The following is a 23,576-nucleotide window of genomic DNA, read 5'->3' as shown; positions in this document are numbered from 1 at the left end:
TAGCCTTAAACCCAAAAGGAAATAAACGAAGAAATTTAAACATTGACTCAGGAAATAGGGCCTGCAGATTGAATGGCAAAAAGAAGGAAAAGATCAGCGAATATATCATCATGATCAGGCATGTCCAAAGTCTGTTTTGGGGGTCTAATATCCGGCCCGCTGGCAGTTGGTTTAATCCAGCCCCTGTGGCAGTTTACTTCCTGAGATAAAACCCTAAAAAAAAACTCAACAACTTCAATTCTAAAAAATAGGTCAATAACTCTGGTTGGCCCTTTGGTCGGCCCTCACGGCCCTTCACTTCATCAAATCTGGCCCTCTTTGAAAAAAGTTTGGACACCACTGACTTAGATAATTATCTCAAAACTGCAGGAATTCAACATGTGTGTACTTTCAACCACTTCCAAGTATGGAAACAGGCATCTTCTCAAAATACTGTAAACCTTAAAGTTCCTTCCTTCCTTCCTTCGCAAGTGTCTTGGTTGTAAGCATCCTTGGATGAAGTATGAATAATCAGGGGTAGACGTATGAACCCAGCCTTACAGTGGCCATGGATATGCAGCATGAAGGCCCCACATACCTTCTTGTTTTGATTCCATGGCTATTGCTGCCCACCTGCCATCACTCCCTGCATCCCACCCCCCCGGCCTCAACACTGCAAAAAACTAAATTAGCAGTCCTTTGAGAAACTGTGTCTTGGAATACAAATTATGCAACATGGGAATTGGAAAGGTTTCTCGGTTTGCAAACGTTATTCTCCAGTGGTGGAACTCGACCTTTCAAAGTCGTGGAGCAGACTTCCTGATGCGATTTCTGTCACCCTTGTCAGTTAAGCTTGAGCCATATTGTGCTTCGATACAAAACCACGGTTTCTTTTTCCATGTAATGCTTTTTGTTCTTTTGTATCTGTCCACCAATGCATGTCCACCAATGCATCTGCCTGTTGTTGTTGTTTAGTCATGTCCAACTCTTCATGACCCCATGGACCAGAGCACGCCAGACACTCCTGTCTTGCACTGCCTCCTGCAGTTGGTCAGACTCATGTTGGTAGCTTTGAGAACACTGTCCAACCATCTCGTCCTCTGTCGTCCCCTTCTCCTTGTGCCCTCCATCTTGCCCAACATCAGGGTCTTTTCCAGGGAGTCTTCTCTTCTCATGAGGTGGCCAAAGTATTGGAGCCTCAGCTTCAGGATCTGTCCTTCCAGTGAGCACTCAGGGCTGATTTCCTTCAGAATGGATAGGTTTGATCTTCTTCTTGAAGGGGCTTGAATAACTCGAAGAAGCTATGAGCTATGCCATGCAGGGCCACCCAAGATGGACAGGTCATAGTGGAGAGTTTTGACTAAACGTGATCCACCTGGAGCAGGAACTGGCTAGCCATTCCAGTATCCCTGCCAAGAAAACTCCATGGACAAAGACACATCTGCCTAGCCACTGGTATATGGGTATACAGACACAGAGGTAGGATGTAAACGAAACAGGGGCTCTCAACGCTCCTTACGATGCTGATGAACAATTCATGTACATTATGAACTGTGTGCATGAAACATCTTCCCCTGCCGAAGTGAATACTCATGCACTATTTTTATATGTACATTCTGCTCTATGCCAGCACAGATCTACTGGATCCAAAATAATTACCAACTAATCATATGAACAAATAACCTGGTCGCTGAATTTACAGAAATCTGGAACCTTTATATATTTGATGAACCAGGGTGGATAAAAAATCAATGATTTTTTAAAAAATAGAAAAATAAAATAAATCAGATTTTTTTAAAAAAAAATTAAATCAGATTTTTAAAATAAAATGCTTTTGGAGGAAAAATCTTTCTAAAGATAGTTTTCTATTTAAGTTACATTACAGTCCAAAGGCTATTATAAGGATTTGTTTTAAGTTTTTCATGTGTGCTAAAACTCAGTCTAAGTTTTATTTAAAAAACCTATTTTTTTAATTGTTTAACCACATCAGTTAACAAACATATGCTATACTGTTATTGTTTTAGTTAAAGAAATTGTTTAAATTGTTATTAAGGAAATGATTATTTTTCTCCTTCCATTAAAGTACAGTGGTACCTCGGGTTATAGATGCTTCAGGTTACAGACCCGCTAACCCAGAAATAGTACCTCGGGTTAATAACTTTGCTTCAGGGTAAGAACAGAAATCACACGATGGCGGCGTGGCGGCAGCAGGAGGCCCCATTAGCTAAAGTGGTACCTCAGTTTCAGGTTAAGAACGGGCCTCCAGAACGAATTAAGTTCTTAACCCGAGGTACCACTGTACAGAAGAAACGTTGTCCAAATATAAACAGTTAACTTACTAAACCTCACAATAATTTCCTAACTTTCTGTCAATGTATTTCTAATAGTACAGTGGTACCTCGGTTTAAGTACACAATTGGTTCCGGAAGTCTGTACTTAACCTGAAGCGTACTTAACCTGAAGCGAACTTTCCCATTGAAAGTAATGGAAAGTGGATTAATCCGTTCCAGATGGGTCCACGGAGTACTTAAACTGAAAGTACTCAAACCGAAGCGTACTTAAACCGAGGTATGACTGTATAACCAAATCAGTAATTTTTGATATAACTGTAAAAACTGCTCTGAAAATTTATTATTCCAAAAATGAAACCTTCATCTGGATTATGAGTCTTTATGTAAAAAGAAGAAGATTTAAATCAAGTCTTACTGACTAGTGATTTAAATCGTGATTTAAATCGATTTGTTTTAAATCAAATCCACCCTGTGATGAACAATGTTGTGATTTGGAGATGCAGTCAAACATTAACTTTTGGTATATATTTTTAAATGACATTACAGTAATACCTCGGGTTACGAACGTGATCCGTTCCGGATCGCAGTTCGTAACCCGAGTAGTTCGTAAACCGAACGCGATGGGCGCCGCCATTTTGCGCATGCGCAAAGCGCGATTTTTGTGATTTTCGCGCTTTGTGCATGCGCAGATCGCGCGAACGCGCGCGCGCTGCTTCTGCACACGCGCACGGGGCGAAAACACTTCCGGGTTTGTGCAGTTCGTAACCCAAACTGTTCGCAAACCGAGGTGGTCGTAACCCGAGGTACGACTGTATATCTATTATATCATGTTTTTCAGTACAGTGAACATTTTATTTTTTTAAGGAATCTCAAACATATAAAGGTTGCATGCCAGCCTACTTGGTTACGATTATCCTAGCTAAACAGGCAGACACTTAAATGCAAGCTTGGGATTGTTTAGGGAAAGGTCTATTTTAACAGGACAGCGTGGGAGACATTGTGCTCTTCCCCAGCACTTCCTGTCAACTAAAAGGACACCCAGCAATTGCTTTGATTGATCTCTGCTTTTACAATAGATTTACTAATCTCTGCATTTCACTGCCTCTGCAGCCCAAGCACTTTCACATTTCAATCAATTTAAAAACGCTTTCACCTTCCCCCAACTTTTTTTTTTTTTTTGGTAATTCAATGACATAACACCAGTCTTGAAAGATCTACATTGACTCCCAGTACGTTTCCGAGCACAGTTCAAAGTGTTGGTGCTGACCTTTAAAGCCCTAAATGGCCTCGGTCCAGTATACCTGAAGGAGCGTCTCCACCCCCATTGTTCTACCTGGACACTGAAGTCCAGTACCGAGGGCCTTCTGACGGTTCCCTCGTTGCGAGAAGCCAAGTTACAGGGAACCAGGCAGGGGGCCTTCTCGGTAGTGGTGCCCGCCCTGTGGAACGCCCTCCCATCAGATGTCAAAGAGAAAAACAGCTACCAGATATCTGAAGGCAGCCCTGTTTAGGGAGGCTTTTCATGTTTAATAGATTATTTTATTTCATTTTTCTGTTGGAAGCTGCCCAGAGTGGCTGGGGAAACCCAGCCAGATGGGCGGGGTATAAATAAATAAAAATTATTATTATTATTATTATTATTATTATTATTATTATTATTATTCCATACGCCTTCCCATATTTTCCTAAGACCTATTCATTTAAGTCATTATTTTGCCCACTAATGCATTTATTTTAACTTCTAAACACTTCCTAATCCCGTTGATTCAGAAAAGAAGGGGAGGGGAAATATCAAATAGAAGGATAAAACGTTAACTGTATCTATAGTTGTAGATCCCAATATAAATTTCTTAAATTTGATCCGGATCCAAACCTATTTAAAGTCATGCAATCTACAGTGGTACCTCTGGTTAAGAACTTGATTTCTTCTGGAGGTCCGTTCTTAACCTGAAACTGTTCTTAACCTGAGGCACCACTTTAGCTAATGGGGCCTCCCACCGCCGCTGCACCGCTGCGTGATTTCTGTTCTCATCCTGAAGCAAAGTTCTTAACCCGAGGTACTATTTCTGGGTTAGCGGAGTCTGTTACCTGAAGCGTCTGTAACCCGAAGCACCTGTAACCCGAGGTACCACTGTATTGCTACTTGAAATGGGCATGTGCACCCTCCTAAATTAGCTAATCAGAGCTGCTAATTTTAAAAAATACTGGCAGATAAGTAGAAGTTTGGGCATCATTCACATGCAGAAATCACGTATTTCCCGCCACGCCTCATCAGCACCTCATGTACTGTTGCATGTTATGCTTTTGTATTGGAAAACCTAAGTTAATTTCTCTATTTTCTCAATGCAGCACTTCAGTTGCATTTGGGAAATTAAAAAAAGAAGACTTACGGAACTGTCTTTCACCAGAAGGGCACAACACTGGATCCCTGCCATTAGCATCTTATGAGGATTCCACGCCACCGAATGGGCCCTATGAAAGTGATAAATGGACAAATGAAAGTGATGAATGGACAAAAGCCAACAATTACTTTGCAATTGCAGTGTGATTGCATAAGATAAAGTAGACTTTTTCTTCATTGTTTTTTCCAGGTTTCCAATCACCATCCTAATAGTGTGCATGGCCCAATCTATCCAAAACGAAGTGTGAGTGTCTGTGGTTTCAATGGTCTCCCTGAAGTCAATGGGACTTCAAAAATGCTTGCGTTTGGCTTTAATTATCCCCTCTCCAAATTAAACGTCATCTACCTGTGGATGCCTTGTAGAAGTCTGCGGTGCTTCCTTGATAGCAAAGCTGAGCCTCCCCACGATGCCTGTGGAGATATTTATTAAAAGTTATAAAGTGTTAGTTCAGCACTTATTATTCTCATTATAGGGTTTTAAAAGTTTAGACGGCAGGGACGGTACTGACCATACCTGCCAAGTCCCGGACTGCAGAATTCGGGACCGACAGCCGCGTGACACCGGAAGTTGCGTGTCGCTTTGCCCATCTATGGGCACCAAAAATGGCCAGCGCCGGCCTCAAAAGTCACATCTACGCATGTCCGGAAGTGCGTAGATGCAACTTCTGGTGTCGCTCTGCCTATCTATGGGCACCGAAAATGGCTGCCGCCAACACCGGAAGTCGCGTCTACGCACTTCCAGACATGCGTAGACGCGACTTTCGAAGCCGGCGCCGGCCATTTTTGGTGCCCATAGATGGGCAAATCAGGAAAAAAAAATGCCCGCCGGCAGGAAAATATAAGGGAGAATAACAGGAGACGAAGAGATACGGGGGACCGCCGGGAAACGGTTTGTAAAAACGGGGGTTTCCCGGGGAAAACGGGGTACTTGGCAGCTATGGTACTGACTGGATTCTCTTGATTGGGCCACTCATTTCAAAGAATCCAAAAGAAGATATATACTGGCTTGAATAAGACCTTGCTTACACAAACACACAATGTCACTGTTAAGTATCTTCTCTGAGCTATATACGGGCATTGCATGGATCAAACAGTTTGTTCAAAATTCTTCAGAAATATTTTACTATTGTTCTGCCAGCAGAATAAGTTACGGAACATTGAACAGCTGAATAAATCCAAAGGTGTTTATTTACGAGTAATCATGGAAACTAACCATAACTAGTGGGAATCTTCAAAATGAATTCTGGAAGATTTATATTCCCATCTCTTTACCTGCTGCATACATTCAAGCAGAGTGAAATCCAGCAATTATTCTAACTAACTTGATATTACATAGCCTCCAACATTCTTTCAATGAAAATGGGCAGCTGCCAACTTCTGTAAAAACAGAACGAAACAGTAAACATTTTAAAACTTCCCTATACAAGGAAGTTATCTATCTATCTATCTATCTATCTATCTATCTATCTATCTCTTTGGCTCAGGGGTTGCATAACCCCATACCCTCCAACATGAAAATAGGGACGTCCTAAGGAAAAGCGGGACATTCTGGGATCAAATCAGAAACTGGGACAGTTTTTTCCAGGACTGTCCCTGGAAAATAGGGACACTTGGAGGTTCTTAAATTATTGTCAGTTTAAGGAATAATTGCGATGCTGGACTGCTTTAGGAGGAAGGGAAGAATAAAAATTTAATAAATAAATTTAATATATGATAAATTAACCAGGCGACACTGCAAGTTCCACACACAGCCACTACTGGAACTGCTATGCCATGATGGAATATGCTCTGAAGTTGTGGAATATTCATAAGCATTCTAGTTGCACAGGGAGAATTCAGAACACGTGGAAGGTGGAAAGGCCATTTCAGCAGAAAAGAGTGTTTCATGGGATTTAGGAACAAGAGTTCAGACACATATAGGATCATTCTGTATATAGCCTTGGGTCATAAATAACAGCCTATATTTGGTGATCTGAATCTGTTCCCAAGCCACTACAAATTTAGCACATTTTATATATAGCTTTTTCTCAGGAGGCCTGAACAGAAGAGAGTGATAAATTACAGCAGACATGCCCTTGATAGGCTCTGCATCCATCCCTCTGGGATCAGCTCATACTGTACCTGGAAGACATTTTTACACATCCTTAAACACACAAAGAGACTACTTGGGCCAATTCTGTAGAGAAATCTTCCCACCACAATTATGAATGGTGCCTCTTCTTCCCAAGGGAATCAAATAACATCCCTACGACAGCTACATCAGCCGATGACATGATGACATGAAACGTAATACTAGGGAAGCAATTTATTTTTAGCTTCTCCAAATGATTTACTCTGAAGAAATAAAGAGCCTTATCAAAGGCATTATTGCCAAGCAATCAACAGCTCACTGATTCCGAAAGAAGGCACTTTTAACAACAAAAAGATTTGCATATTTCCAATAACCCACCTGCAAGAAGATCAAGAAAATAGCAAAAACTCTCAAATACAGGGTTTTTTTTTGGGGGGGGGGGCGAAGCTTACGAAACTTTCATGTTATGTTGATCCTCCTTAGCTGTGTTTGCAAAAACTGCTTTACTGAAAGCCTACGTTATTACAACTTAGATAATTTGAAAATTATTCAGTCATTCACCATGAAGGGATATTTCTGCAAGTCATACAGTTTTGGAATGTTTAGATGTTAAGCAAACAGAACTGTGCTGGAATTCCCATAGCGAAACTTACTGGAAGAATAAGAAATAATGAAATAATGATAACAAACTTATATACAGTGGTGCCTCGCTAGACGAATTTAATTCGTTCCACGGGTCTTTTCTTATAACGAAAAATTCATCTAGCGAATCCCATAGGAATGCATTGAATTTTTTCTGAATTTTTTTTTTGCCCATAGGAACGCATTAATTGAATTTCAATGCATTCCTATGGGAAACCGCGATTCGCTTGACGAATTTTTCATAAAACGAATTCGTCTAGCGAGGCAACCTCCGCTCGAAAAATCCTTTCATTAAGCAGAAATTTCGTTAAGCAGGGCATTCGTTAAGCGAGGCACCACTGTATATAAGTTTGGAAATGGAAATGGTTTATTGAATATTTACAGATAAATTGTAAACAGATAAAAACACTGGCAGGATTCTTGTAATAACCAGCAGCTATATAAGAGTATGTATATATATAAAGAAGATAAATAAATGAGTAAGTTAATTTGGATATGCAGAAGATATTAAAAGTAAATTTAAGGAACCTCAGAGAGGGAAGTAAGTCAAGTTTTAAAATGTCAAAACGAATGTAAAATTTGTGAAATATATGTATCTGAAAAGTATAAATATTTTTATTTTTAAAAGGAATCCCCATAGAGAAATAATGTATTGCTAAAGGACAGTGCCACTGGCACAGAAATGGAAAATTAGTTGTCATTCTAGATATTTAGGATACATAACTCAACATTCACTAAACAATAGGATAATAACCCCCTAAATACCATCATCCTGGACCCAGGAGACCAATGGCTCAGCCAACCAGACTAATATTTTCTGACTGTCTCATGATGTTTCAGGAGTTTGAACAGACATGGGGAATTGCTCCCACTGGGAGATTGCAAGCAGTCTTCAGGCTTCAGAGCTCTCCCCTAATCCTCTCATAGTGCCAGGAAGGGGAACACAGTGCCTGGAAGAAGTCCCCCCCCCGAAGAAGTCCCTCCCCTTCTTCCACTAAGGAGCCTATGAAAGAACCACGGGCACCTTGGAGGAATAATAAAACAAAAGCTTATGTTATGTCGATGCCAACACAACCTTTGAGGAAAAGTCCAAGTCTACAATTAACAACACCCTGAAGATTCCGGGCCCCACAGAGTTTAGACTGGCCTCGACCAGAGCCAGGGCCTTTTCAGCCATGGCCCCGGCCTGGTGGAACGCTCTCTCACAAGAGACCAGGGCCCTTTAGAGATTTGACATCCTTCCTCATTGCCTGCAAGATGGAGCTGTTCCACCAGGCCTTTGGTCAGGGTTTATGGATTTACGCATGGATTTATGCATTAAATAAAATGTAGTTTGGTTTTTTAGAACAGCATTAGTTGAGTTTGCAAAACCAGCTGCACTTCCCCCCCCCCAGCATGCGTGAGAACGGCTCTGTGGTTAAAAAGATGGATGAATAAAGTGAAACAAAGAACACATGTTAATAAAACCAACTTACATCAACATGCAGCCAAAGGTCATGTTTCTCGCAGATGTCGGCAATTTCATCCAGAGGATCAAATGCTCCCAGAACTGTAGTGCCAGCTGTAGCACTGACAAAAAATGGTGCTGAACCCTGTGGAATGATCCAAAACAAAAGATTGTTTGCACTGTTCAAATTCTCCAGTGAGGGTGACACGCTAAATACAATAAGGTCTGGGAATCTAGGGCAAGACTAACAATGTCTACATTTTACATTCTCAGCAACAAAGTGGTCTTTAAAAGTATTCTATCTGAAACACTGAAAAACCTAGGTTACTTAAGTGCCAGAATGTCAAACATCGACTGTCAATGATCAATGCTCTCTCGCGGTATTATATACAAGTAGTCTGGTCCCAAAATCTTTACACATATGTCCCTGGAAGCAAACTGATTATCTCTCTTTCTCTAAATTCAGGTTGGAAAGATTTCCATTATGGCAGGGCTAACTTAAGACATTTGCGGTACCTGAAGTGGAAAATCCAAATTGCAGCATAAGCAATAGTACACCCTCCCAAGCAGTGGAAACATAACCAAATAAACAATGGACAATTTCCTGCCTTTTAGATGCTACAAAAGAACACCGCCCCCAGAAAAAAACCCTGATGGTGCTGCCAGGTTCTGCTTCGTGGCAAAGGCAAGTCCAGCCCTGCACAAGACTAGTGTGCAATATTTAAGATATTCCAACCAATTGGTTGGGTCAACTTTAAAGGAGAAGTGGGTTCTTCTGTAAGGGACAAGTTGTGCCTGGCATTACCGTATTTTTCGCTCCATAAGAGGCACTTTTTTCCTCCTAAAAAGTAAGAGGAAATGTCTGTGCGTCTTATGGAGTGAATGTGTGGTCCCTGGAGCCGGATTGCCCAGGGGCGAAAAGCAGATCGTGCTCTTGTTTTTTTTTAGAAAGAGCTAAAGGCTAACAAGAGGGAGAGTGTTGAAAGGACCCGCTCAGCAGCTGATTGCAAGAGATCAGGAAGGGAGATAAGGGAGCTAGCTCCCTTCCCGGCCTCGCTCAGGCCTCTTGCCCAGGCCTCAATTGTTGTCTGCAGAGGGAGGCTGCTTGTTTCCCCAGTGACATGTGACTGGCTGATTAGATTATCTGTCTGGAAACTGTAGAAATGGGTCCCTTTCCTTTCCTAGAGAAGCTGCAGAACTGCGAGTTGAACCACCTAAAAAAAGGATTTCCCCCCTTTGCAAGGTAAGCTCAACAACTTTGAGCTGATCCTCAAAAATGGAACTTTCCCCCTTTGCAAAAAAGATGCACAACTGTGAGCTGATCCTCAAAAAAATGGAGCTTTCCCCCTTTGCAAAGAAGCTTCCTCACATATTTAATTGGGGTGGGGGGCAAAGGCACCTAGGCCTTCAGGAGATGGCTGCTATGCCTAAGAGAATTCAAGAAAGCAAAATATTTTTCTTCTTGTTTTCCTACTCTAAAAAAACTAGGTGCGTCCTATGGTCAGGTGCGTCCTATGGAGTGAAAAATACGGCAAATGCCTTCCTGAATTTAATGTGAATCAAAACCAGCAGCTGAGGCATGTGGGGGTGAGTACCCAAACCTTCCCTCCACTGCTATGTTCCTAATAAACCTGCCCCTCCCCAGATTGCAACTTGCTTCAGGGGGGGGGAGTGATTTTCAGCAAGCTCACAGCATGGGAGACAAGGGTCGATTGCTTTTAAATATAAAAATAATAAACCGTCCCCTTCCTGTGTGCCATGATCCTGATCTGGATCAGAAAACCAAGGGGTGCATTTGTGTTTGTGGGAGGCAACCCACTCCATAGCGTACTCTGCTTCTTCCTGCTCGGGCGGAGGAGGCCAGCTGCCCCTGCCAGACTGGAGCTAGAGGCGGCCCGCCCCCTTTGCCCCTCCCTTGCTATGCGCCTGTGTCAGAGATCATAACGTGAGCAGATGACAGCATAACTAGGTAGGGTGCTGCTGCTACCACATCGCCATAGCCATGCTTTTCTATTGCATAGCTATCTTTCTCCCTTCCCTGTTACTTTCTTCTGAACTATGAGTAAGGAGAGTCCCTGGTATTAAATGCTAATAACAACATTCAGTTGATGATAGTACTAATTAGCTGAGCTAGGAGGCTACCCACGCAAGGAAGAGATTCCTCACCTCTCAGGGGATCTTACCTGCATTACATAATTAGTGCTTATTTTCCCTGCCATCAACAATCTGAATCTGCCGCCAAATGTGAATAGAAGGTCTACAAAAGGATAGGATGTATGAGCGGCAATTTCCCTCGCAGTAGCAGGAGACAATGTGCACGAGAAGTCAGGCCCAGAGAGGCAGGACACACCAAAAGCACAAATTCCACCAGGTATGGAACCACCATAGACTGAAGTTATTGGGATGAGTAGACTGCAGTGATTGGATGTGTGGCAACTTCACATTCAAACCCCTTCAGAACTACAGTTATGAATGAGCCCTGACCCAATAACATATCAATCACAAAGGGTGGGATCTTGAGGGAGGGAAAGCCCTGCTACTAGGTAGGATTTGTAGACAGGTAGCTACATCCTATGGTCCACACAAGGAATATGTAGCAGGGCTATGAAGTAGCCCCTTTTGACCATTGCGTGCCATAACCCAACTCTCTCCAAACTTCAGGAGTAGCAGCAGACAAAACGCTAGGTGCTGCAGTTGGAAAGCAAAAATCAGATAATACTGATGTGCATAAACTCGTTGGGTCTCCGTCTCAACATTGGCATCATTATCACGCAAGTCTTCATCAATCTGCTGGAAAAGACTTCCCACCCTAAGTATTAAACTTACAACAGGAAGTAGGATTTCTGTTATTTGTTTCTGAAGGTATGAGTCTCAATTGCCCTATTGCACTAAAACTAAAATTTCAAAGTGCACACTATGGCCTGGTTTGCACAACACAGTAAGCCGAACTATGGTTTACAGGGACCGTGCAAACCATGGTTTAGTGTGTCACCTGAACCTAGTCTCATTTTAAGCTCTCTCATCACTAACCATGAGCTGTAGCAAGGTTTCTTCAGGTGACAATGCTAAGCCAGGCGTGGGGAACCTTTGGCTGCCCAGATGTGGGGAACCTTTGGCTGCCCAGATGTGGAACTCCAAATCTCATCTTCCCTGGCAATTGGCCATGCTTGCTAGAGATATAGTTCAACAACATCTGGAAAGTCAAAGATTGCAGTAAGCCACATTTTTTGCTTACCTCTGCGTTGTGCAGGAGCAAAAACAAAGAAGCTGCAAACTTTTATCTGGGAGCCTGCATCTTTCTGCAGTCCCAAAAAGTCATAGTTTCATTTACTGTACTGTGCAAACCAGGCCACTATATGCAGCTGTTTGTGAACAGGAGTGGGTGGAGCCTTATATTGCGTTTATACATATGCTGAAGCTATGGAGTTAACAACATACCCATCTGCAGTACTTAGGATCTTTATTTTAAATTCTTCTCACTGCAATAATATCTTAAGAAACACTATCTCCTGAAAAGCCAAACACAAAAAACCCCACTAAGTAACATTTTCCTCCCAAAGCAACAGCTGTAAGTTTTCATTACACTGATTAAAGTGATTTTCAGGGTACGAACTTAAAACGCTGAACAAAAAAAAAATCCCAAAATATTTTCTCCTGCAGCCAATGGAATAGCCTCATAAATACCACTAAACTGGATTCTTTTGGCTTTGATGAGACTTTAAATGGGTTTTTAGCTTAACATTGAGGGGGAAAGGAGGAGTACTTTTCAGAAAATGTCTTTTCACTTTGCCATGCGACTCTGGAGCTAGCTGAAATGATTGCCAAACGCATTTTCAATGGGAATTTTTTTTAATGCTTCAATGATATTGACATGCATTCAGGTAGAAGGAAGGGAAGCAGAGCCATCCCGTGCATTAAACAGGCTCCCCCCCCTTTCCTTCTTTCTCTCCACACTTCATTCTGGATAATTTTAATGTGAATTTAAAACCATAATCTTCCATGAATGTCAGGCTAAAATAAAATCATACTTGCTGCAGTCCAATGATTTCTTCTGGGGAAAGGTAGCTTCACCAGCAGCTTTATTCAAACAGACAGAAGGATTCGTAGAGAAAATGACACATTGACTTTGAAAAGCACCTAGACGTTTCAACTGGTGCAGAGTACAATGGCCCCATTATTAACAGGGGCTAGTCACCACAGCCAGCATCTAGTGCAGGCATCCCCAAACTGCGGCCCTCCAGATGTTTTGGCCTACAACTCCCATGATCCCTAGCTAACAGGACCAGTGGTCAGGGATGATGGGAATTGTAGTCCAAAACATCTGGAGGGCCGACGTTTGGGGATGCCTGATCTAGTGGATGTTTTCACAGATTGAACAGTTTGCTTCTGGACCCAAACCAATGTGCTCATGCCATACCCTCCAACATTTCTCTGATTAAAATAGGGATGTTCTGTTCCATAATGATAATTTTACTATTTTAAACCCGCCCGCCCCCATCTTCCTGGGTTGCCCCAGCCACTCTGGGCAGCTTCCAACATACATAAAAACATTATAAAACTTTAAACATAAAAAACACCTTCCCTATACAGTGGTACCTTGGTTTAAGAACAGCTTAGTTTATGAACAACTTGGATTAAGAACGCTGCAAACCCGGAAGTAGGTGTTTTGGTTTTTGAACTTTGCCTTGGGAGCAGAACATGTTGAGTGTGTTCCATTTGTAAATTGAGTCCCCCGCTGCTATGGGAAAGCACGCCTTGGTTTAAGAACGCTTTGGTTTAAGAACGGACTTCTAAAACGGATTAAATTCATAAGCCAAGGTACCACTGTACAGGATTGCCTTCAGACAGCTCAGAGGTTGGATAACTCCATACCTGCCAACATTTCTCCAGTGAAAATAGGAACATCCTAAAGAAAAGCAGGACATTCTCCAAATCAGGGGCGTCCCTGGAAAACAGGGACACTTGGAAGGTCTCTCTTGCTCACCACTAAAGCTAAGTGGCTGACCAGGATCAGGGTATCAAAAAACCCAACTTATTCCAGAGGGATCTTTCTACCAATTCAGGTCCTCTTCAGAAATCCTCCCCTGGGTGTTCCTTGTCTTCAAAAGTTTGGAGGTGACTCAAGAAGGCCTTTTCAGTGGTGACACCTAAATTCACTTGGCACCACCACTGTTGTCCTTTAGGTGCCTGTCAAAGTCTATCCTATTCTCAGATGCTTTTAATGCTGCTGGAGTCTCAGCTATTTATATTTTCTCTGCTCGCTTCAATGGCTCCTCCAAATTGCTTCTTACCTGTTCTATTTATTGCGGCTTATTATAGTATTTTGTTTTTTACTGCAAGCTGCCTTGAGACTCTTTTGGGAAAGGAGGGGCTAAACATACCTTAAAGAAAAGAAAAGAAAATGCTGTTCCTCCATTGAAGTGAATGAGAAGGCAGGGAGTTCTGTGTGCGCATTGCAACAAATGAAGAACTCTGGAACAGTGTAAGGTAGCAACCCTAACCAATCACAACACTGACAGAATATTCCATCATGAAGATACACACAACATAGTTCTTTTCTACCCAATCCCACAACAAAAAATGGTAATGACACTACAACCTTTTTGGGGTGGGGAAGGGTTAGATAGATATTACAACCATCAAGGCCAATCAATATGAAAACGATAAGGATCAAAATAAAACTATTTCAAGCTGCAGTTTGCTTCTTTTACTATTTTAACGCCTCTATTTCTGCCAGACCACGATTGTGTGCATCATACTAATTTTGTTTTTACTGTTTTGCGACTTTAAAAAGGATTATCTGGCACATAAAAGTTCCTGAGAAAAAAAATCCCTCACAAAACAGGAAAACCTGTTGAACAAATTATATACCATAACAATTTTTGTTTACATGAGGCAAGGTCCCCATAACTGGACCATGTATCCATCTTGCATTTTCTCTAATGTTTGAAGAGGAAGTTGGTTACATTCAGGTACCTGCCCTTGATACTATATGAGCTGAGGAACCGAAAGTATGTTTCCCATGTCTTTGCATCTATGGATCTCCTTTCAAACATTATGAATCTGTTCTGTGACTACCCTATGAAAACACAGGCACCAATCTTTTTTCTGTAATCTGTGAAGCACTGCACAGAAAGCAGGAAAGATATGAGGCCTCCCACACCAAACATTGTTATCAAACGGCATTCAGCAGAGACACTTGCAAACATGAAATGAGATAAGAGAGCATTTCAAATGCTTATAGTCTTCATTTCAAGGAAATGAAACCATATTAAGCACAGATAGACGCATCCGTAAGGATGTTTTTAAAAGAAGAGTGCAGGACAAGAAGCTATAGCCAAGTACTGTTTTCACTGCAAGACAGTTTAAAATCAAAGGAGATTTTATCATCAATAATCCACTTAACAATGATGAGAATGCTGTTTGCTTGTCAATAGTTGTTTTGCCCAAAAAGAGCAGCTGATCTTTTATTCATGAACAGATTTATTTTAATTCTATGCCACATCTTTCCTATCTGCTCAAACTGAATGAAATGTCTGATAAAATGCCATAGCCATTAAGCATATACTGTATCCTGAAGATACTACTGGCCTACTAAAGCTGGGATGTTCCTTAATTTTGAGCACAACTATAGATGCAATCTATAGAAGCACAATGAGAATAGCTCAGGTTTGCAGTTCAAGAGTTATTCTTTTATGCCATTTTGTGAGTTCTAGCATTATTATTTTTAAAGTGATGAACAAAAATACCTGGGGATTACATTGCCCATTCACGACTTACCGCGCAATCTGTAGCAAAGCAGACTGGACCTAAAACATTTGTAACACAGGAAACTACCCTGCTTTAACTTTCATTCATGTTCATTCACACTTTTTCCATTCTAACAAAACCACCAAAAATTGAATTTATGATTTTTGTTGTTGTTAGGACCATCACGGCCTTTCAACCACCACGAAAAAAGAAATATATGCATAGCATACAAAATATACACCATTACAATGTAGCATCACCCTATTTGTACACACACACACACACACACACACACACACACACACACAAGCCGAGACAAATAAGCTTCTAAAATTAATTTCCGACCAGATCTTTACAGGCCATCATATTATCCTTAATGCACCTTCTTCTCAATTTTTGAGCAGCAGCTGCAGCTGCAAATCTCATGACGTTGTGTTGCAAGATTCACATGGATGATCCGACAAAAGAGGCTGAGGAGGAGAGCCAGGACAGGCCACAATTTATCCCCCTGGGAGCGGGCTAGGGCGGCACTCATTGGCCGGCTGGGCCCACCCCACCCCCAGGAAGCACCTGTCCGAAACCAGCCAGCATTGGTCAATCGCCGGCTGGCAGCCATCCAGCCCAGCCATTCGCCAGATCACTACCGTGGCCCGCAGTCCGGGCGCAACACTGCCCCCCATTGGAGCAGATTGGCATACACAAATGCACATAGGTATGCCTTTCACAGGGCACAACATACTCTCTCTTGCTCTCTCACTCTCTCTCCCCCTCTCACCTCTTTCCTTGCCCGCTGGACTTGTTTCTCCAGTTCCTCAGGTATCATCTTACCTCTATGGGACACAGATTTAAAACTTTTCAGTTATGTAATAGGTTACTCGCTTTCAGCACTACTTCAGCATTTTAAAAGGATCATCAGACAGCTTCAGTCGCCTTACCTTTCATCACTTTTGACGAAGTAAACATTTTGTGTGCCGATCCCCAAGAATGATGCTGCCTTCTTCACGGAATAATGACACTGAGTAAGGGTAAAAATCAAACAATTAACAGCAGGCATGTTGGCCAAATAAGTTTCCTGAGGCACACCCATTGCCGATTTTGGGCAAAAAGCAAGGCTTCACAAAACCAACGACAGCCACAGAATTGCAAAATAGGCGAGCATTATCCTCCCCTCTCAAAGCAGGGAAGGGGGGGATTCTGAGCTTTTTGAACCTTAAATTTAGTTAAGCACTGGATGTATACCTCTGGTTTTGTGCCTCAAAGTTATTGCTCTACTGACTGAGCTATCCGGAAAAGTATATGAGAGCTTATTTATTTTAGTAGAATAATAATAAAAATAGGAGGGGAATAAGAAACTGAAGCAAATTGTTATGTTATTTAAGGGTTAAATTAATATATTTGCCAACCACCCTGAAAACGCCTTAAATTGTTCCTTCGCATGCAGCAAGTGAAACCAGGTGGTTAATTAATTCAGTTTTCTTCAATAGAGTTCACACAAATGCAGTTAAGGAGGAACATAATTATGAAAAATATTGCACTTTAATGTGCGGGTATGAATATATTAAAGGTATTCAATCCTGTCACACTTTTTCTGCTGAGATGGATCGCCCCACCTTTTTGACAAGGCTCCCCCCCCCCCAATTTTTAACTAAATGCACAGAAGATACCATCAGCTACCACCAGCCAATCTTTTCTAACATGGCACATTCACAAAGGCTTTAGAATCCATTCACTCAGTGTGTTGTGTGAATAATAACATACATAGGTAGATAATTAATCTTCTGTTACATTGAATTACATCAATAATGAAATACGTGTGCAAGGCTGCAATGTGGCACTCACTAGAGATTTGGGCTCTTAAGCAGCAAGGTTTCATTCGAATTGCGAGTGATTCTCACAAAACAGCTCCTTATTAGTAAGCTATGAGTCACCTATTAAGCTCAATCAAAGGGAGTGTGACATTGAATTACTAGAAAATGTCAAACCTCTCCGGGCTCAGAAAATAATAGATCAGCAAAATCTCCAAAGTGGGCAGGGGGATGGGGGGGGGGACAAAGGCAGCACAATGAATCATAGCTCTTGTTATGAACAGTATATAAGTAAGAGAAGATCACTATGAAGGGCCCACGATAATTTGGTCCTACTTTGTTCTAATTTCAGTTAGCTAAAACAAACAGCGGAGTTCTCAGAGTACAGAAATAATGGAGAACTGTGGTTGGTCCAAAAGCGGAAGCTTTCAAGAGAGGGAGGGCATGCAACTTTTGGCTCATGTAGCCACATTCCTACAACAACCAACCATGGCTTGTCGTTACATCCACAACTGGTCAAAGTACCCCCAAATTTACTCCCATGATTTACTGAGCAGACCAAAGTAGACAGTTAACAGAAGTGTTTCAATGAATTATTCAGTCTGGCATTTTTCTTACGTTTTGATCTGATGAAACTACCTGTACATATGAGGTGGGAAAAGGTGGTTCTTTTACTGAATGAAAATGTCTCAGGCATCAGTTGGGTAGCTGACAGCAGCCCATACCTGTTCCTGGGACAAAATGCCCCCCAGAATGATGCATTGCAATGCCATAGTGTTTTGTTGTTGCCAAGGGCATCCTTGATGGCAAAAGGTGGCTGCCCCCATAATATAGCTTTATTCGTCCCAGGAACAAAAACAAACCCTTGGCCACCTCTTACTTGAAAGGTAAAGGATTCAACCTTCTGCCCACCCACAAATTCTTAGAATGCACCCTCCCTGCAAAAAGACATTGAATATCCCAGACACACTTCTACAGAGGATAAATGGTCCCACAAAAGTGGGGGGGAAATTTCATCCAGTTTTTAAATTGTTTTGCCATGGGGGGGGGGGGAATGCAGATGACTGCAAATTGCTGTTAAAATACAATCACCAAAAAACACAACACTCCATTTACATCAGCTTGAAATAAAAACTCTAAACAATGCATTTCAATTTGTTCCTGGACTGGATTGTTCCCTCTTGATCAAACCATTAAGAACAATGGGGGGGGAGGGGGTTTGGTCACTTTTAGGGAGATGTGATTTGTCATTATCAGTTGAGTAGCGTGTAATAATCAAGAAAAGAAAGCCCCTTGAAGTGCAAAACAGATGTTTTTGTTGTGCCGTTGTTATTTTTTATTTTAACTGAGAAATGAGCATGGAACCGTTCTGCTTTAATTTAAAAAAGTATCTCTCTCCTCCGACACTGGAGCGGTGGGTGGAAATAAATGAATGTTTCTTCACTTAACTCTCCCAAGGTAGGAAAGCTATCTCCCAGGGAGAGGAATACAGCAAAGAAAAGAAAGATTGCAGATAAGCCGACATTTGCACACACACACACACACACACACACACACACCCCATGTAAATAATGTCTATCAATAGGCTTCTATGGTGTAAGTAATGGGCCCCACCTGCTACATAAAGGGCCACATTATCTTCAGCAGCTTAGGGCCTCATCAAACCTAAATCTGGCCCACCGACACAATCCATATCAATCCTGCCGTTGCTTATGAAATGCTGCGTTTCCATGCATTCCTCCCTCAACTAACTTTCGATCCGAATTGAGAAAAAGAAGAATCGAGCTGTGTTTTAACCGGGTATTGTGTACGCAGCCTCACAGATTCAGGAGCGGACAGAACCAGTTAGTTCAAACCTGGATCCTAGACAAGCATTGATTCTCTATGCTAGTGGTAAGCCTTTTTCTGCTTGCTATAACAAATACCAGCGGGACACGGGTGGCGCTGTGGTCTAAACCACTGAGCCTCTTGGGCTTGCCGATCAGAAGGTCGGTGGTTTGATTCCCCGCGACAGGGTGAGCTCCCGTTGCTTTGTCCCAGCTCCTGCCAACCTAGCAGTTCGAAAGCATGCCAGTGCAAGTAGATAAATAAGTACTGCTCCGGCGGGAAGGTAAACGACATTTCCATGCGCTGCTCGGTGATGAGGCCATGTGTTACTGAAGGTAATGGGCCATTTCTATGTCCAGCTGTCCTTTGTCAACAACAAATTGTCGCTGTTTTTTGTGTTGGTTATATGCTATATGGTCATGTATGGACCTAATAGGTATCTAAAGCCATTTGCACATGTTGCCATGCAACTAGTCCATGCAGAACGTAGGCACCCTATATATAGAAATGAGCAAACCAGTGATGTTTTAGGGAGCAGGTTAGCAGGCGGGGCCCAATACTTACATCATAGGAGCCTACACAACACAAAACACTGTTGCTGTATGTAGGTTTTATTTTATTTGTTTTTTATCTTATATTTTGGAAATGTACATCCAGTTCTTTTTTTTCCTTTTAATTTTTTTTGGGGCCCCAAGAGAGTAGGGCCCTAAGCTATAGCTTGTTTTGCTTATACAGTGGTGCCTCGCTTAACGAATGCCCTGCTTAACGAAATTTCCGCTTAACGAAAGGTTTTTTCTAGCGGAGGTTGCCTCGCTAGACGAATTCATTTTATGAAAAATTCGTCTAGCGAATCGCGGTTTCCCATAGGAATGCATTGAAATTCAATTAATGTGTTCCTATGGGCGAAAAAAAATTCAATACATTCCTATGGGATTCGCTAGACGAATTTTTCGTTATAAGAAAAGACCCGTGGAACGAATTAAATTTGTCTAGCGAGCCACCACTGTACGTAAATCCAGCACTGAATCTGCCCTCCAGCATAATGTAACATTTGAATAATTACAAAGGAGGAAGGTTGGTTACCTCTTCTGACGTAAATACCACCAGTCGAGGCATCCCTGAAAGGCCCCTTTCCTTTATGTCAGGGCAGTACCTGTATCTTGCTAAGTTCATCGCGTACATATTAGAAACAGAGCCACCTTTAAAAAAGGAAAAGGAAAAGATTCATGCAACACTCATACTCATTATGAGTACATACATCATTCGCATTTCCAATTTATAAGCATTGAGGTGCCCATTGTTTTAGCGTGGACATTTGCCATGTCAGCAAAGGGTTACAGTGGTGCCTCGCTTCACGAATGCCCTGCTTAATGAAATTTCCGCTTAACGAAAGGTTTTTTTCTAGTGGAGGCTGCCTCGCTAGACAAATTCGTTTTACGAAAAATTCGTCTAGCGAATCGCGGTTTCCCATAGGAATGCATTGAAATTCAATTAATGCGTTCCTATGGACAAAAAAAAAAATTCAATGCATTCCTATGGGATTCGCTAGACGAATTTTTCGTTATAAGAAAAGACCCGTGGAATGAATTAAATTCGTCTAGCGAGGCACCAATGTACCAGCAAAAATTAGCCACATCAAGGTACAACTTTCTGAATATTTAACAGGATTTATATAGCACATAATTATTATTTTTTAAAAAAACCTCTAAGCTGCTCACATGAAACCATATGAAATATGCATTTAAATTATCAATAAAATCAGGTGTTAAAACAAGCCGAACTAATTTTTGTAAGGTAAATAAAACCTGAAGTTTTTAAAATATATTCACAGTATATACATTTAAAGGATAAAAGCTTTTAACAGTGCGTGTAAAAAAAACATTTAAAAGCATTTTAAAATTAAAATAACTATATCTGGCCTTTTGGTTACCTTGAGGTTCCAATGGTAACATTGTTGAAAATGCTTTCGAGGATATGGGTGAATAATAATAATAATAATAATAATAATAATAATTATTTATTATTTGTACCCCACCCATCTGACTGGGTTGTCCCAGCCACTCTGGGCAGCTTCTAGCATATACAAAAACTTCCCTACACAGTGCTGCTTTCAAATGTCTTCTAAAGGTTGTATAATTGCTTATCTCCTTGCCATCTGATAGGAGGGCATTCCACAGGGTGGGCACCACTACTGAGAAGGCCCTGTAACCTCACTTGCCTGGTTCCCTGTAACCTCACTTCTCGCAGTGAGGATCATATTTGGAAGATCATTTGCACATTGGTAGCACATTTGAACCTCACAGTACACATAAATGGTACAGATCTGGCTTTATATTTCGCTGCTGTTCACACAGTGGGAGGAACCACCGAGAACCATGTAACATAAACTGCTTCTATCCCTCTGTAAAAACCAGGTTGCCCAAGCAGGGGAATGTACTTGCCTAAAGCAAGGCAACTCCTGTATGGACATTGCCTTAGAACCATTCATGATTTACTCCAATACACTAAGAACCACTCGTCTTTACTGCAATACACAGCACTGGCAAAAGCAGTAAAATATGTATAACTTTAAATTGATTGATTGCATGCAAGAAGAAAAGTGTGTGGGGGGGGGGGGGGTACCTTCTTACCTGGATTAAATATACCGTCACCTTCTTTCCACCCAATGAATTCAATCATTTTCTTCAGGACTGCTTCTTCCACTAACAAAAACACTGGGGACACTTCATAGGTATATCTGAATATATATAAACGTGACATAAAAGGCAACTGTCTGAACAATGCTTTGACAAGATGTGTTGAAGAAAATTGAATGAAAAGGTAAAGAGCATGAATAGCTGAACAAAGAAGAATACGAGTTAAATGATGGACCCCTTCCTTGAGTGTAGTCAGTATCCCAGGGTACCATGGACAACAGCAGTCAAGCCCACGTGAGGTTTTATAGTGGACTACAGACAATAAGGATGGCAACAGGGCAAAAAAAATCATATGATGTGAACTGAGACAGGAAGCTCTTGAGTCTGTCAGCCTTTTTAAGCTTCAAGTCTCCCCAGGTAATTTTTAGGATATCTAGAATTAAGTGGCTTACCACAAGGCCATCAACTGAAGGGTGCTCCGAATTTCAGTTTTGCCAGCTAAAGATCTGGCAAGTCCGGAAAACAAAATATGGCATACCTTTAATATTGTACAATGCACCATTACACTGGCCATGACATTCCACAGTTCTTGGTCATGTGACACCCCCTGCCTCCAAGCTAATACTGCAGCTCAATTCTTCATCTGCCCTTACTTTCTATGGTTTTGAACATGTATTTGTGGTGGGCTCAGGGATATACAAGGGGACGCGGGTGGCGCTGTGGTCTAAACCACAGAGCCTAGGGCTTGCCAATCGGAAGGTTGGCGGTTTGAATCCCCGCGACGGGGTGAGCTCCCGTTGCTTGGTCCCAGCTCCTGCCCACCTAGCACTTCGAAAGCACGTCAAGTGCAAGTAGATAAATAGGTACCGCTACAGCGGGAAGGTAAACGGCATTTCCGTGTGCTGCTCTGGTTCGCCAGAAGCGGCTTTGTCATGCTGGCCCCATGACCTGGGAGCTGTCCGCGACTGGACCTAATGGTCAGGGGTACCTTTACCTTTACAGGGATATACACAAAGGTGGTATACTTGTACTTGACCAGTTTTGTCAGATAGATACCAAAAACGTAGGTAATATATTTTGTGGCTAATGAATTTCTTTTGTTGTTTCCTTTGCGTCACCAAGAGGAAGGTACACAGTAAAAGTGAGCTTTAATAACCTCCTGCATAGGAGATGCTCTTGAGGGAGAAAGCTAATCACATCCATTTGTGACAGGACTTCAGTTCCCCTATGACAGAGGTGGGGAACTGGATCACTGTTCCTACTCTAGGCCACTTTAACAAGTGGGTGGGTGTCAATCACAGGACATCATTGTGACATCAGGTGACAACTTCAAAGGGGTTGATCTGATTGGTGCTGACAGTGAGCCCTGCTTTGCCCATTTGGATAAATGAAAAGCATGAAAACCAAAAGGGGGTAAAGTGTGCACCTTAACTAACCAGTACAAAAAAGCTCACCAGTACAAAAGAGCTCACCTCTCCAAACATCATGCAAAGACATAAGCAAGTATGTTTATATTAAAGTCTATTGCCTCTTGAATGGCCTCAAAGAGTCAGGTACCCCCCCCTTTTTTTTAAAAAAAATGAGGAAATCCAGAATAAAAGGCAAGCTACTATTTCATTTGCAATACTGATTCAAATACATAACCCCCAAAGCAGGACAAAACTTTCTCCTTTATGTTCCCACTAATGGTGGGAGAGTGAAATTGTGTCTTCCCACTTCAGCTACCC

The 23,576-nt window shown here is 41.8% G+C and overlaps 1 protein-coding gene across 2 annotated transcripts in view; it reads right to left on the bottom strand.

Moving 5' to 3' along the window:
• Nucleotides 1-23,576, bottom strand: part of GADL1 (glutamate decarboxylase like 1) — a 92,734-nt gene that overhangs the window by 49,019 nt on the left and 20,139 nt on the right. For both annotated transcript variants that reach the window (XM_035130372.2, XM_035130373.2), the window contains exons 5-11: nucleotides 21,844-21,950; nucleotides 20,297-20,412; nucleotides 16,517-16,596; nucleotides 16,357-16,411; nucleotides 8,860-8,976; nucleotides 5,018-5,082; nucleotides 4,661-4,742 (exon numbers count right to left, since the gene is read on the bottom strand). In XM_035130372.2, coding sequence (XP_034986263.1) covers nucleotides 4,661-4,742; nucleotides 5,018-5,082; nucleotides 8,860-8,976; nucleotides 16,357-16,411; nucleotides 16,517-16,596; nucleotides 20,297-20,412; nucleotides 21,844-21,950 — 622 coding nt within the window. The remainder of the gene's footprint in view (nucleotides 1-4,660; nucleotides 4,743-5,017; nucleotides 5,083-8,859; nucleotides 8,977-16,356; nucleotides 16,412-16,516; nucleotides 16,597-20,296; nucleotides 20,413-21,843; nucleotides 21,951-23,576) is intronic.

Source organism: Zootoca vivipara, chromosome 12 (assembly GCF_963506605.1).
Source record: "Zootoca vivipara chromosome 12, rZooViv1.1, whole genome shotgun sequence".
In the NCBI taxonomy this organism is placed as follows: Eukaryota; Metazoa; Chordata; class Lepidosauria; order Squamata; family Lacertidae; genus Zootoca; species Zootoca vivipara.
Note: the sequence above shows the minus strand (reverse complement) of the source record. Positions and strands in the feature narration are given on the sequence as shown.